The 13,044-nt window shown below is 40.6% G+C and overlaps 1 protein-coding gene across 2 annotated transcripts in view; it reads right to left on the reverse strand.

Annotated features, from left to right (window-relative positions):
* The window catches only part of LRP2 (LDL receptor related protein 2), a 197,213-nt gene that overhangs the window by 158,593 nt on the left and 25,576 nt on the right, over window positions 1-13,044 (reverse strand). For both annotated transcript variants that reach the window (NM_001444893.1, XM_084998147.1), the window contains 1 exon segment: window positions 220-327. In NM_001444893.1, coding sequence (NP_001431822.1) covers window positions 220-327 — 108 coding nt within the window.

Below are 13,044 nucleotides of genomic sequence, written 5' to 3' on the forward strand. Positions count from 1 at the left end.
AACCCGCCTTCTCATGGATGCTAGTCAGATTTGTTAACAGCTGAGCCACAACAGGAACTCAGAAACAATTCTTAATGTCATCAGTTCTCTGTCTCAAAAGATTGGAGCTCAGTCCAATCTATCACTAAAGGCCCAACTCCCTCTGTTACAGCTGAAATCACCATGAAGCATTTCTGAAATTCAGGGAAGAACTTATTAGCCCAGCCCCTCTTCACTTACGGCAGCCGATTTCATCCGAGCCATCTAAGCAGTCTCTGGTCCCATCACACCTCCAGGATTCAGTTATACAATGCCCATTGCTGCACCGAAACTCATTACCAAGACACTCTGTAATCCAACAGCAACAGAAAACCAGATTAAAAACCTACTCACACAATATTTCGCAAAGAAATATAAAACTGAGGAAGATAAAAAATTATTCAACTGACTGGTAGTGAAAGCACATTTTTTTTTCGGATTATATTCTGTTTCAGGGCCTGCAGGAAGAAGGTCATTTTCATACATAGCTGACTAGAGCGCACCTTGATGTAACCAATCTGGAAAGCAATTTGACAACAGGTATCCTGCTTTTTAAAAATGCTTATTTTTAACTTACTACATTTCCTTCTAGGGTTTTTTTTTTCCCCCTTTAGGGAATTAACCAGAGAATTAGACAAAGATTTATATGTAGAGATTTTCATCACAATGTTATTTATAAGAAATTCCAAACTTCCTAAATGTCCAAAAGTATGAAAATCGTTCAGTTCTTATATCTGTAGATATGTAGATATACAGACATATTAGGAACTCCTTAAAATGGTTTTGAGGAACTAAGCAATTAAAGAAAATATTTGAAGCAAACAATTGAAGAAATATTTGTAATATAATGCAACAAAGACAAGGACACAGAGTGATATATGGAGGGAAAAAAAGCAACTGAAAAGACCAGAAAGTCAGAGTTCCCATCGTGGCGCAGTTGAAATGAATCCAACTAGGAAAAAATAAAAATCTTTTAAAAAAATAAATAAACAAAAGACTAACACAAACTAAAAATGTGATTTTCCTTGGTTAAGTTTATTTATCTACAAAAATATAGTTACACATCACTCAAATAGTTATCAAGATAAATCTTTTTCCTGTCACGACGAGTTCCTGTCGTGGCTCAGTGGTTAATGAATCCAACTAGGAACCATGAGGTTGTGGGTTCCATCCCTGGCCCCCCATCTCAATGGGTTAAGGATCCAGCTTTGCCGTGAGCTGTGGTGTAGATTGCAGCCGCAGCTCGGATCTGCGTTTACTGTGGCTGTGGCATAGGCCAGCAGCTGTAGCTCTGATTCAACACCTAGCCTGGGAACCTCCAAGTGCTGTGGGTAAGGCCCTAAAAAGCAAAAAAAAAAAAAGGACCAGAATGTGAAAGGTGGTTATCTCTACTTGATAACATCATGAGCAATTTTCCTTTTGCATGACTGTGCTTTTTTTCAGTTCAGTTTGCCGCTCTATCCTTTTATATAGTGCCTTTTTAAATTACTAAATCATTTACAGCAATTGTGGTGCACAAACTTGTCACCAGAGCTGTCACATTTCCAAGTAGCATTGATGTCCCCTAGTGATACCAACTAGTAATGAAAGAAGGTAAACTATTTATACAATTATGAAAACATATTTTAGGATTATATTCTGTAACTTGTAAACAACTTCACTTAATTCAACCAATGTATCCTGCAGTTTTCCTAGTTCTCCCCAGGGGACAATTTGGAAGCTGGAGTTTCCCCAAATATCTGGACGGCGATCTCCTCATGCATTATGCGCCAAATAAGATTTTTTTTTTTTTAAGACAGCAGCCAAGACAAGCCCAACTTGGAGAAGACTCAAAATTACTCTTTCACAAACCCATGGTGGTAGAGGAATACTTTAGAGGGTTGGGAGAATAATTCTATTTTTCCCATGTATTTAAGCAATTATGCTAAATTACCCATTTTATGTTTGACTAATTAACCTAAAATTAAGTAAATATACAGATCAATTACCTACTTCTAAAATAAATAAACAATGTGCTATCCTGTCTAGTGTAAATACAGGCATATCGACAGCATGACATAAACATAGTTAAGTGATCTATTCCTAGGGGATATAGGCTACTTTGTTCATGGAATGTTCAAATCTGATTGTCTGGTAGTGACATCCTGATTTATAATGTATGCTGCAAATGGTCAGAAACTTTCCTTGGCTAAATGGTGGTACCGAGTGGTACAGGAATACGTACACCCAAATACCTTCTATAGACTAATGCATGATGGTGGTTGGTGGTGCAGGTCTGGGGTTGGTGGTGCAGGTCTCTTATCAACTACCTTTAAAACACAACAACCTCCCTTGCAAAAATGCCCCTAAGGAATGTACAAATTCACTCTGGAATCCCAGAACTTCTCATTGGATTTTGTTCTACAAAGCAATATTTCCATGAGAGATTAGAGGCTTTGGAGGTTTAGCTATTAACATATATTAAATCACTTTTATCAATTAGGTCTATTGTTAATAAGCCAACATAATACATTTTTGTAAATTTAGTACATTTGTTTCCCTTAGTATCTAATAATTTCTGGTTGAAAAATTATAATAATTTAAAGGTAAGTCTACTTACAAAGAGTTTCCTATTGCTGGAAAAAGCATACACTTAGAAACTGAGCACACTAAAGAAAATTCTCAGAACTGCCTGATTTTAAATACATGTATAGTTAATGTTACTTCTTTTTGTATGTTTTTCATTTCTTAAACTTATTGCAAGTCAAACTGAGGTTGTTTTTTGTTTTTGCCAAAATATGACGTTAATTAAGTGCATCATGAAGAGAACACAAAATAGACACCCAAAGTTTATTTTTTTTTTAGTACTTCAGAGGCAATTATTTAAAATCACACATTAAAAAATTAAACTGAAAGGGGACGTTTGGAGTCAGTAGAATTTTTTACTACTTAAAATTCTATTTGGTGGTGTGGGTTTGATCCCTGGCCAGGGACTTTCCACATGCCTCCAGTGCAGTCAAAAAAAAACAAAAAACAAAGCAAAACAAAAAGGATACTTAAATCATTGCTTGATGGCCTCTTAGCAAAAGTGCTCCACTGGTGTCAGAAGACTCCACTCATTATGTTATAAAGGGAATATGGGCTATTTAGAAACAAATTGCTAGCAAAAAGGTCTAGACCAAGTTTGATGAGAAGTAGCCCTGATTTCAACTGGTTTGTATGCACTTTTCAAAACGTTTTGTTCTAAATAAGCAGCCATTACTCACAATCCCTCCAAAGGTTACTACATATTATCTAACCCCTTCCTACTTACTAATTTGAAATCCAAAGAAGGATGGGGGAGGGATTTCATACTCTGGAGCCAAATAGAGTTTATGAAAGGAAAAAATCTTTCTTTTTTCTTTTTTCTTTTTTTTTTTTTTTTTTTTGTCTTTTTGCCTTTTCTAGGGCCGCTCCTGCCGCATATGGAGGTTCCCAGGCTAGGGGTCTAATCCGAGCTGTAACCACCGGCCTACGCCAGAGCCACAGCAATGCGGGATCCAGGCCACATCTGTGACCTACACCGAAGCTCACGGCAATGCCAGATCCTTAACCCACTGAGCAAGGCCAGAGATGAACCCGCATCCTCATGGACACTACCCAGGTTCGTAAACTGATGAACCATGACGGGAACTCAGACCAATTTATTTTTAACCAATGTTGCAAACAACCTTTCAGAACTTTAAAGTATTTTCTTTACTTTTCTTTTTTTTTTTTTTTTTTTTGTCTTTTTGCCTTTTCTAGGGCCGCTCCCGTGGCATATGGAGGTTCTCAGGCTAGGGGTCTAATCAAAGCTGTAGCCACTGGCCTACACCAGAGCCACAGCAATGCAGGATCTGAGCCGCATCTGCCACCTGCACCACAGCTCATGGCAACGCTGGATCCTTAACCCACTGAGCAAGGCCACGGATCGAACCCGCAACCTCATGGTTCCTAGTCGGATTCGTTAACCACTGAGCCACGACGGGAACTCCAACTTTAAAGTATTTTCTCTCTAATAAAAACCAAAGAGGAAAACATCATAATGCACACTGAAATAAAAATTTTTCTTAAGAACCAGACAGTCAATGACAAGGAACTATTAGAATGAAAGGGACCCTCCCAGGTCTGGCCCTGCCTTTCCCAAAAATCAAAATAGATGGTGCAAAGACAAAACACTCATGTGGTACTTAAATGGCATGCACTTTGCAACTATCATTTAATCTTCATGGCAACCCTATAAGATGTCATTATTATGAATATTTTACTAATCAAGAAATTAACGGCAAAGAGCAGGTCAGTTACTTGCCCAAAATAGAATAACAAACACATGCAAAGCAAGGATTTGGACCTGGTGATTCTGGTCCAGTATCTGTGCCAATACGGACCAGCAGTGCTCTGTGTTCTCTTTCACCCAGACTCAAAAATACAAAAAAAAAAAAAAAAAAAAAAATGGGGGCCATGACTGCAGCATGCAGAAATTCCTGGGTCACCAGGGATGAAACCCTTACTACAGCAGTGACTCAGTAGAGACAATGTCAGATCCTTAACCCACTGTACCACCAGGGAACTCCAAAAATGGATATAAAATTTTTATTACTTTTCAAAGTTGCTATCAACATTCACTGGATTCATTCATTGCACTGGTGTGGAATCCATACCCCACTATGTGCTCATTTAATTCAACTGGAGGTCTACTTAGCACCAAAAGAACTCTTGGACTTGGAAAACCTACAGCAATCAAAAGCAATGCAGGGAAATCAAAAAAGGCATTTCAATCTCTTCAAGAAAAATTGTATTCGATATAGGGATAAACCGATTTTTCAACAAGTATGGAGTAGCCCAAAGCTGGAGAAAAACAAGGGTAATCCTTTCTTCATAAATAGTCATGGTCCAAGCTTCCTGGTTTAAGTGTTGGACTAAGAATGTGTTAAGATAAGATATGGGAGTAACAGATAATGCCTAGAGTAGGGAAAAAGTTTGTTTGTTTTTCCAGGAGGGGCCAGCACAGAATTGAGAGCACCACTTCTGGGCCCTTTACAGCCCCTAGCGCAGTGCCAGGCACATAACCATCCATTCATCAGGTGATGAAGATTCCTCTTTGTAAAATTCCATCTCTGCAGATTATATCAGAGTTTCAGAAAATCATCAAGGCAAACAATGATGCCTTTATTTTGGAGTTTACAATATGATGTCTATGAAAAGAAAAATGCAATCTGAAATAATGTGAAATAAGAGGAATACCTACAAGTGTTAACAAGAGAAAAATATTGAGTCATTAATGTTTCCTTCTTTCGCCCTCTCCTCATAAGAGTTTCTTCTTTTTCTTCTCATGAATTCTCTTCTCAGAAGAAAAACGCAAGTTGCAGTCAATGGTACATTGTCCAAAGTTAACAGAGTAAGGTAATTTCTATGGCAAATCCTATTTTCCCACTAGATCCTCTGCTGGTCTTTCCAGACACTTTTGGTCTCCCTGAAGGGGCGCCTACACTCTTTTTAAAAACATGTATCATTATATGGCATTTCAATAGTCCTACATTCCCGAAACCCAAAGAAATAAATTCCTTAATTCACCTGTAATTTTTACTTCACTTTTCCAGTACTTTTATTCCCTTGGTATTGAGAGACATACCTGTGATGTTTATAAGCTGGATGATGGTTCAATACAACTCTCACACCTTATCCACACCTACAAGGCCAGTCCCCCTTTTGAAGATTTGGACTTGCTTGCTAATTTCCAAACTTGACACTGCAGACATGACTGCCTGGACAAATTGTCTGGACATCCTGTCCTTCCTAATGTCACTGTGGAATAACCACCAACTCAACTGATGGAACAGAAACACGACAGGCATGGCAAACCAACCTAATACTCTTTCTGTGCCTGGTTTTCAGAACAAGTCATCAAATATAGGGCCAGAATTATTCCTTTTTTTAAATCCAGTTTACAAACAACTGAGTTCATTGCTTTTTCCAAATTATTGTTTCAGGGCCCTGATATGTTGACAGAGGAAAACAATATTAAGAGGACATGCTAAGAAGTCAAAGACCATGAGGTTGGATCCCTGGCCTCACTCAGTGGGTTAAGGATCCAGCGTTGCTGTGAGCTGTGTGTGGTGTAATTTGCAGACACAGCTCAGATCTGGCATTGCTGTGACTGTGGCTGTGGCTGTGGCCTAGGCCGGCAGCTGTAGCTCCAATTCAACCTCTAACCGGGGAACCTCCATATGCTGTGAGTACAGCCCTAAAAAGGAAAAAAAAAAAAATAGGAGAACTTGAACCTCAGAAACATTAATCAAATTCCCACAGATGAAAACATCAAAGTATGATTCATACATAATTCATATGACTCTTTTCCTCATCCCACTTCCCACAAAATAAATGACAGCTTGCAACCACTGTGGAAAACAGTATGGAGAGTCCTCAGAAAACTAAAAATAGAATTACCATTTGATCCAACAATCCCACTCATGGGCATCTATCCAGAGAAAGCCATGACTCACAAAGATACATGTACTACAATGTTTATTGCAGCACTATATACAATAGCCAAGACATGGAAACAACCTACATGTCCATCGACAGAGGAGTGGATCAAGAAGATGTGGTACATATACACAGTGGAATATTATTCAGCCATTAAAAGGAAAGAAATAATGGCATTTGCAGCAACATGGATGGACCTAGAAATTATCATGCTAAGCGAAGTCCGTCAGACAAAGAGACACCAACATCTAAATGCTATCACTTACATGTGGAATCTAAACAGAGGACACAATGAACCTCTTTGCAGAACAGATACTGACTCACAGATTTTGAAAAACAAAGGAGACAGGTTTGGGGGGTGGGGAGATGCACTGAGGGTTTGGGATGGAAATGCTATAAAATTTGGTTGTGATGATGGTTGTACACCTATAAATATAACAAAATCCATTGAGTAATTTTAAAAAGCTAAATAAATAAATAAATGACAGCTTTCTTTCACCAAGAATTTATCAAGTGCCAACGGTATTTTAAGTGTTTCCTCTAGATCATCACACCTATCTTCACAACAGTTCTGTAAGATGGTGCTAATAGCCCCAATTCCTAGATGAAAAAACTGAGGGTTGACCAAATCTCACAACTGGTAGGTAGAAGAACAGGGATTCACACTTACTTATATAGTCTAACTCCAAGGCTGTGCCATGTGACAGTAGGTGATTTGGTTCCAAATGAGCATCAGAAAAATAAGAACCAAGCGGTCTCAGGGAGAAAAAAAGGAATACCACAAGATGCTATAATCAGAGAAGGCTTCATGAAGGAGAATAAAAAAGAATGCACTGGGCCTGTGTAGAAGAGGAGGACTTGGGTAAGTGAAGGAGGGACCAGGCTTTGTGTAGGACCAAAACAACATGAGGGAGGCCTGGCATGGGCGAGGGGGCCTCATGAGCAGACCCCAAGGCCCAGGGCAGGGTAGCTCTTCTAAAGTGGGGACAACCAAGCTGGGGAGATGGAGAAGAAAGGGCCTTGAATGCCAGGCACAGAGTTACAAGATCAAATGGGTTGAGCATGGACAAGATAAAACGGGTTTAGAAAAATCTCTAGTGTCAGTAACTATATTGAAACTAAATGTTGCTCCAGGAGTTCCCGTCGTGGCGCAGCGGAAATTAATTCAACTAGGAACACTGAGGTTGCAGGTTTGAACCCTGGCCTCCCTCAGTGGGTTAAGAATCCGGCGTTGCCATGAGCTGTGGTGTAGGTCGAAGATGTGCCTTGGATCCCACGTTGCTATGGCTCTGGTGTAGGCCAGCAGCTATAGCTCCAATTCGACCCCTAGCCTGGGAACCTCCGTATGCCCTGGGTGCGGCCCTAAAAAGCCAAAATTTAAAAAAAGCTGCTCTGGTTAGATGCAAACCTGATATAGACTTTGACTACAAGAAGGGCTTGGGCTTCTCAGAACCTGCCTGAGCATGAGCTCAGTGAGCAGGCCAGCGGGTGGTCCACCATAAGGCTCTGGTGGGGATGGGACTCACTCTGCACCGCCCCCAGTTGCCCCAGGCCTGATCCAAAGCAGCTCCATCTGCAGAGCAAATGGCTAGCAGCTTCCACAGGTACCACCCAAGGCCTCCTAGTGTCCTGTTCTCTCCAAGCTGAATGAATGTGTCAGGGAGTCCAGTATGTGGAATTCAGCCAGATTTCAAGAGATAGCAGATCTCAACAATTGCTGAAATATTTGCTTCATAAGTTTTTTGGGTGAGTGGGGGCAACGTGCAGCATATGGAAGTTGCTGAGGAAGTTCCACAGCTCACAGCAACACCAGTTCCTTTAACCCAGTGAGCGAGGTCAGGGATGGAACCCTCATCTTCATGGATACTAGTTGGGTTTTTAATCCACTAAGCCACAACGGGAACTCCTGCTTCATAATTTTTTAAGTGCCTTTTCAACAATCAAAAGTCAGCAAAATAATATGATGCATTATAGAGAAGCCTCTCAATTCTGAGAAATGGGAAGTTAAGTTTCCACCTTTCCTGAGCAATTCCTCTCCAGTTTTGTTTAAACACAAGCTACCTGCTTTTCTCCCCTGCCCCAGTCTCTCCCATGCCACTTCTTTTTCATTGCGTACCCCTACCCTTACCCCTACAACCAGACTGTCCATCAGCACTGCAGAGCATTATAAACCAAACCACCTTTCTCAGGAGTTCTTGAGAAGATGTGTTTTTGCATGTACGGTGAGACAATTATTCAATTGCCCTGCGCAAAGAGGGATGTCTAGCATCCCTGGGCCCCACATGTGGAATGCCTGAGGTGCCCATCCCCCTTCACTGTGACCACAAAAGACTACTGCATACATCATGTCCAAACACCCCCTGAGGGTGGCGGTACCACCTCCAGTTGAGAACAACTTAGAACCTCTAAGCGGCTTGGACATTCAGAGCTCAAAACGTCTTAACCCACATGAAAGAGATCATCTAAGAAAACCCCTATAATAAATTCTTCCCTCCTAAAGATAATAAAGTTTCTTAAGCTGCAACCCCACTCCCTCCCACCCATCAGTAAGAGGGCCTAGGATTGGGCAATATCATGCCGCAGCTGCTAGTACCAGCACCTTGAAATGAACTCCCCTGGGAGCGTGATAAAGAATCTAAGTTCCAGGGAGGCCTGCTTCACCCTGGAATGCTCCACGGGGCATCCACAGGCTTACCCATTCAAGGGTGGGGGAAGTCACAGGAAAAACACAAGCCAAAAATCTGAAATCCTCAAGCAGTTCTTCATGAGTGCAAAGGCTCACTACTGTGAAAAATAAAGTCAAAAACACAACTGCTTATGGTGCAACCTTTTCCCATCTGTGTAACTATCAGAACAACAAAAAAAATGTCTTCAAATGTTCTCTCCCCACCCCTGACACATACAATCACCACAAAAAAAAAAGGGGGGGGAACAAAAATATAAACTGACAATCATGTAAGAGCCCAAATATTCAAAAGAATCTCGAAGTTTTTGGATCAAGAACACTCTGCAATGAAAACTTCCTGCCAGCCAGTACCAATCACTGCAACTGTGTTTGTATTGGTCTTTTCTGTATTTCCTCATGTAATCCATGCAGTGTTTTCTCTATCAGCTGAGTCACTGAGGCTCCGATGGATGGACTCCTCCTCCACATAGGAGAGAACTCAGCCCAAGACCTTTGTCCCCACTCCCCCCAAGAGACTAATTGGTTATCTACCTCTTTGATGGCCAAAGAGCTACATTTATAGAATCCTGAAAAGAACACTATCTAAACAGAAGAAAATTTAAGGTAGTCTGCTTGCTCTGATAAATAAGAACCCAATGAATCAAACTCCATTAAAAAAAAAAAGCATACAACACCCCTCAACACTTAATGTTTTAACAAAACTTACACAAAAGCTATAAATCCCCCGTATTTAAGAGCTGATTTCCGACCCCAACCACCCAAAGTATTCCTCTATGGCTTACTGATTAGCAATATAAATGGTTAGAAAACAGTTGGATGGAATCAAAAATGAAAAAGAAAATCACACACTTGTGAAAAATAAGTGACCACCCACATCTCCAGGCAAGCAGCTTTGCTGCCTAAAGCTTATATGGGGTGTGATAGACTCGCTCTCAGTCCAAACCAGGGTTTATAAATAGCACTAAACAAGGGTTTTTCCCCTCATACCTAGATGGCCCTCAATAATGAACAATACAGAATGCATTAGAATGTATGGGTGAAGCTACGATGATTTCCAAAAGATGATCAAGTCTTGAGACCATGATGATTATGTGTACTTTACAGTGGGATCCTGCTGTTTCTTCCAATCTAATTAACAATTGAACAATTATCTTCCATGCTGACCCTCACCGAAGGCCAGAAAGACTCAATTCCCAAATCCTTAGGAGCCTATTTATGTGTTCACGTCATTTTCTGCTAATTCAATAAAGCATGTGACTTCCCTGCCCTGCCCAAAAACATTTACATTCAGCATTAGTCTGGAGTACAGAGAGTATTCTTATACACTCCCCTCCAAAAAATAGGAAGAAGCAAAAAAGAAAGCTACAAGACAACATTTGATTCCACAAATCAAAATTCGTAACTTTTTTGGCATTCCTGCCCTGGTGCAGTGGTTAGAATCCAACTACAGCAGCCCAGGTTGCTATGGAGGCACAGGTTTGATCCTCGGCCCAGAACATTGGGTTAAAGCTTCGGGAGTTGTGGCGTAGGTCACAGCTACAGCTTGGAATTGATCCCTGGCCCAAGAACTTTCATATGCCCAGTGTGGCCGATAAAGAAAAAATAACAATTTTTATTATAAGCAATTTGCTAACATAAGCATAACTTTATTTTTCCTATAGAGTCAAAGATAAAGCTGATTTTGTTAATGTGGGAATCTATAAAATAGGATCTATTATATTTGTAAACATTTTCAAGGCAGAATGACACTAAATTCCCTGAGTTTCCTTGGCAGCAGGTTATCTGTTAAACCAGGAGTCCTTTGGCCCTGGTTTGTTATGCCCAGACTCAAACAGCATTTATAGGTCTCCAAATCACTTCCAGTCTCCATAAATGTCATCACTTTGTGTTATAAAGTGAAACTCAATAGCCTGTTGACACAGAATCAACAATATTATATTGTCACCCACTGATACCCATGTGTCATTAAATGGTGTTTAGGTTTCCGGCTATAAATTGTGAATTTATAATCCCCCAATATTAAGAGAGCTGCTTAAAAAAAATTCCAAGTTTGTCTGCAGTGACTGTCAAAAGCAGGAAAAAAAATGGTATATTTGTATATATGTATATTTCATAAGATTTCACCTAGGAGTTCCTGTGGTGGCTCAGCAGAAATGAATCCGGCAACTAGTATCCATGAGGTTGCAGGTTCAATCCCTGGCCTCGCTCAGTTGGTTTTAGGAGCCATGAGCTGTGGTGTGGGTCACAGATGTGGCTGGGATCCACGTTGCTGTGGCTGAGGCGTAGGCCGGCAGTTACAGCTCTGATTTGAACCCCAGCCTGGGAACCAGCTATGCCTGGTTTAAACTTGGGTTTAAACTCTCTGATACAGTTTCCTTACCTGCAAAACCAGATTCTGGTGAGGATTAAAAAGGTCCCTGTAGCACAGTAATACCTGAATTACAGCAGGCCCTCCGTGACAGGTAGGTCCCTCCTGGGCACGCCCACCTATCATCCATCTAACATCATAGCATTCTAACAGCCTAGGAAGAAAAATATTTGGGGGGCCAATGCCTTCACCAGATAAAATATATGTGTTCCCCTAATAACTAATTGAGAGAAAATTCCCCAAACCTGAGCCACCTAGCTTGTGGGAGGCTCAGTGTTTATAGCACTTGCCTCCTGTCAGTGAACAGTGAACAAAGTAACCACTGGCTCAGTCTAAGGTCAAGGGCAAGACTAAAGATCAAGATGTATCCTAGGAAATACTGGTCAAGCTAGGGCCAAAACCAAGCTCGCCACTGGTTTCCTATTTTCTTCTCTATGCATGTTCCTATTTTCCTACAAAGAGCATGTTTATTACTTGGTCTATTTTAAAATCACTCGATCTCTGGTGAGCCTCTCAGGTGAGTTTTTACATGGAATACACGTAAAATCAGTGCATAATCTCAACACGTACACATTTGATGATAAACATAAAAGTTTTCCCACAGTGGACCTTAAATCGTTGTACTGCCTGTTAAATTTGCACATGGGTACCTTTTTATGGTCAAAAAATATTCCCATTGACCTCAGCTCTGACCTCAACAGAATTGAGGATATAAAGAAATTCAGAATTTTAATCAAATAAAGTTAAGCTAATGTTCCATTCTCCAGGTTAAAAAAAAATGAAATTTCAAATTCTTCCTTAAAATGCTAAGATATTCATTATCATAGTTCTTTAAACGTTCCCTCATGTAATAGAAAAGTGCCACAGATGCAAATATTCTTTGCCTAAAACCATCCGTGAGTATGCCTTACAATACATTCAATGGAAAACTTGATCATCTTAAGTTATTATCTTCTCTCTGGATCAACAAGAATAGATTTACGTAAACCTAGACAACTAACCCTTCCAAAAGAAGGAAGAAAACATCCCATCATTGCCATGACCTCAGTCCTAGGCTTGCCTGGTAACGGATCTCAGACAGAGCAAACTCAATGCAATCCAACAGCATGTGTTGAGGCTCTGGCAGACCATTTATCTGGGTGCTCTTCAGGGGACAGAATAACTAAGAGAGCACGCTCACAACAATTTGGCTGTCCTCTTGCAAGCTCACACAGCCAGTCCACCTCCTGCCAGAACCTAAGAGAAGCCAGTTCTTCCCTGTTTACTAAGAGCACTCAGCACTAAGTTTGGTGGGTAAAGTTAACAAAGAGGTAAAAGCAACTTAAACCTAAAAGGCTCTCCTGATAGTCCAGGAATGAGGAGATTAGGGCCTTATCTAGTTAAAGGGTTCTACCTCTGCTTCATTTCCACCCATGACTAAAAATCTTTTTTTTTTTTTTCTTTTAAGGGCCCCACCCATGTGGCATATGGAGGTTCCTAGGCTAGGGGT

Source organism: Sus scrofa, chromosome 15, assembly GCF_054392235.1.
Source record: "Sus scrofa isolate SSC_HxYL_T2T_F1_AM1 chromosome 15, Sscrofa_HxYL_maternal_Yorkshire_Landrace_v2.0, whole genome shotgun sequence".
NCBI lineage: Eukaryota > Metazoa > Chordata > Mammalia > Artiodactyla > Suidae > Sus > Sus scrofa.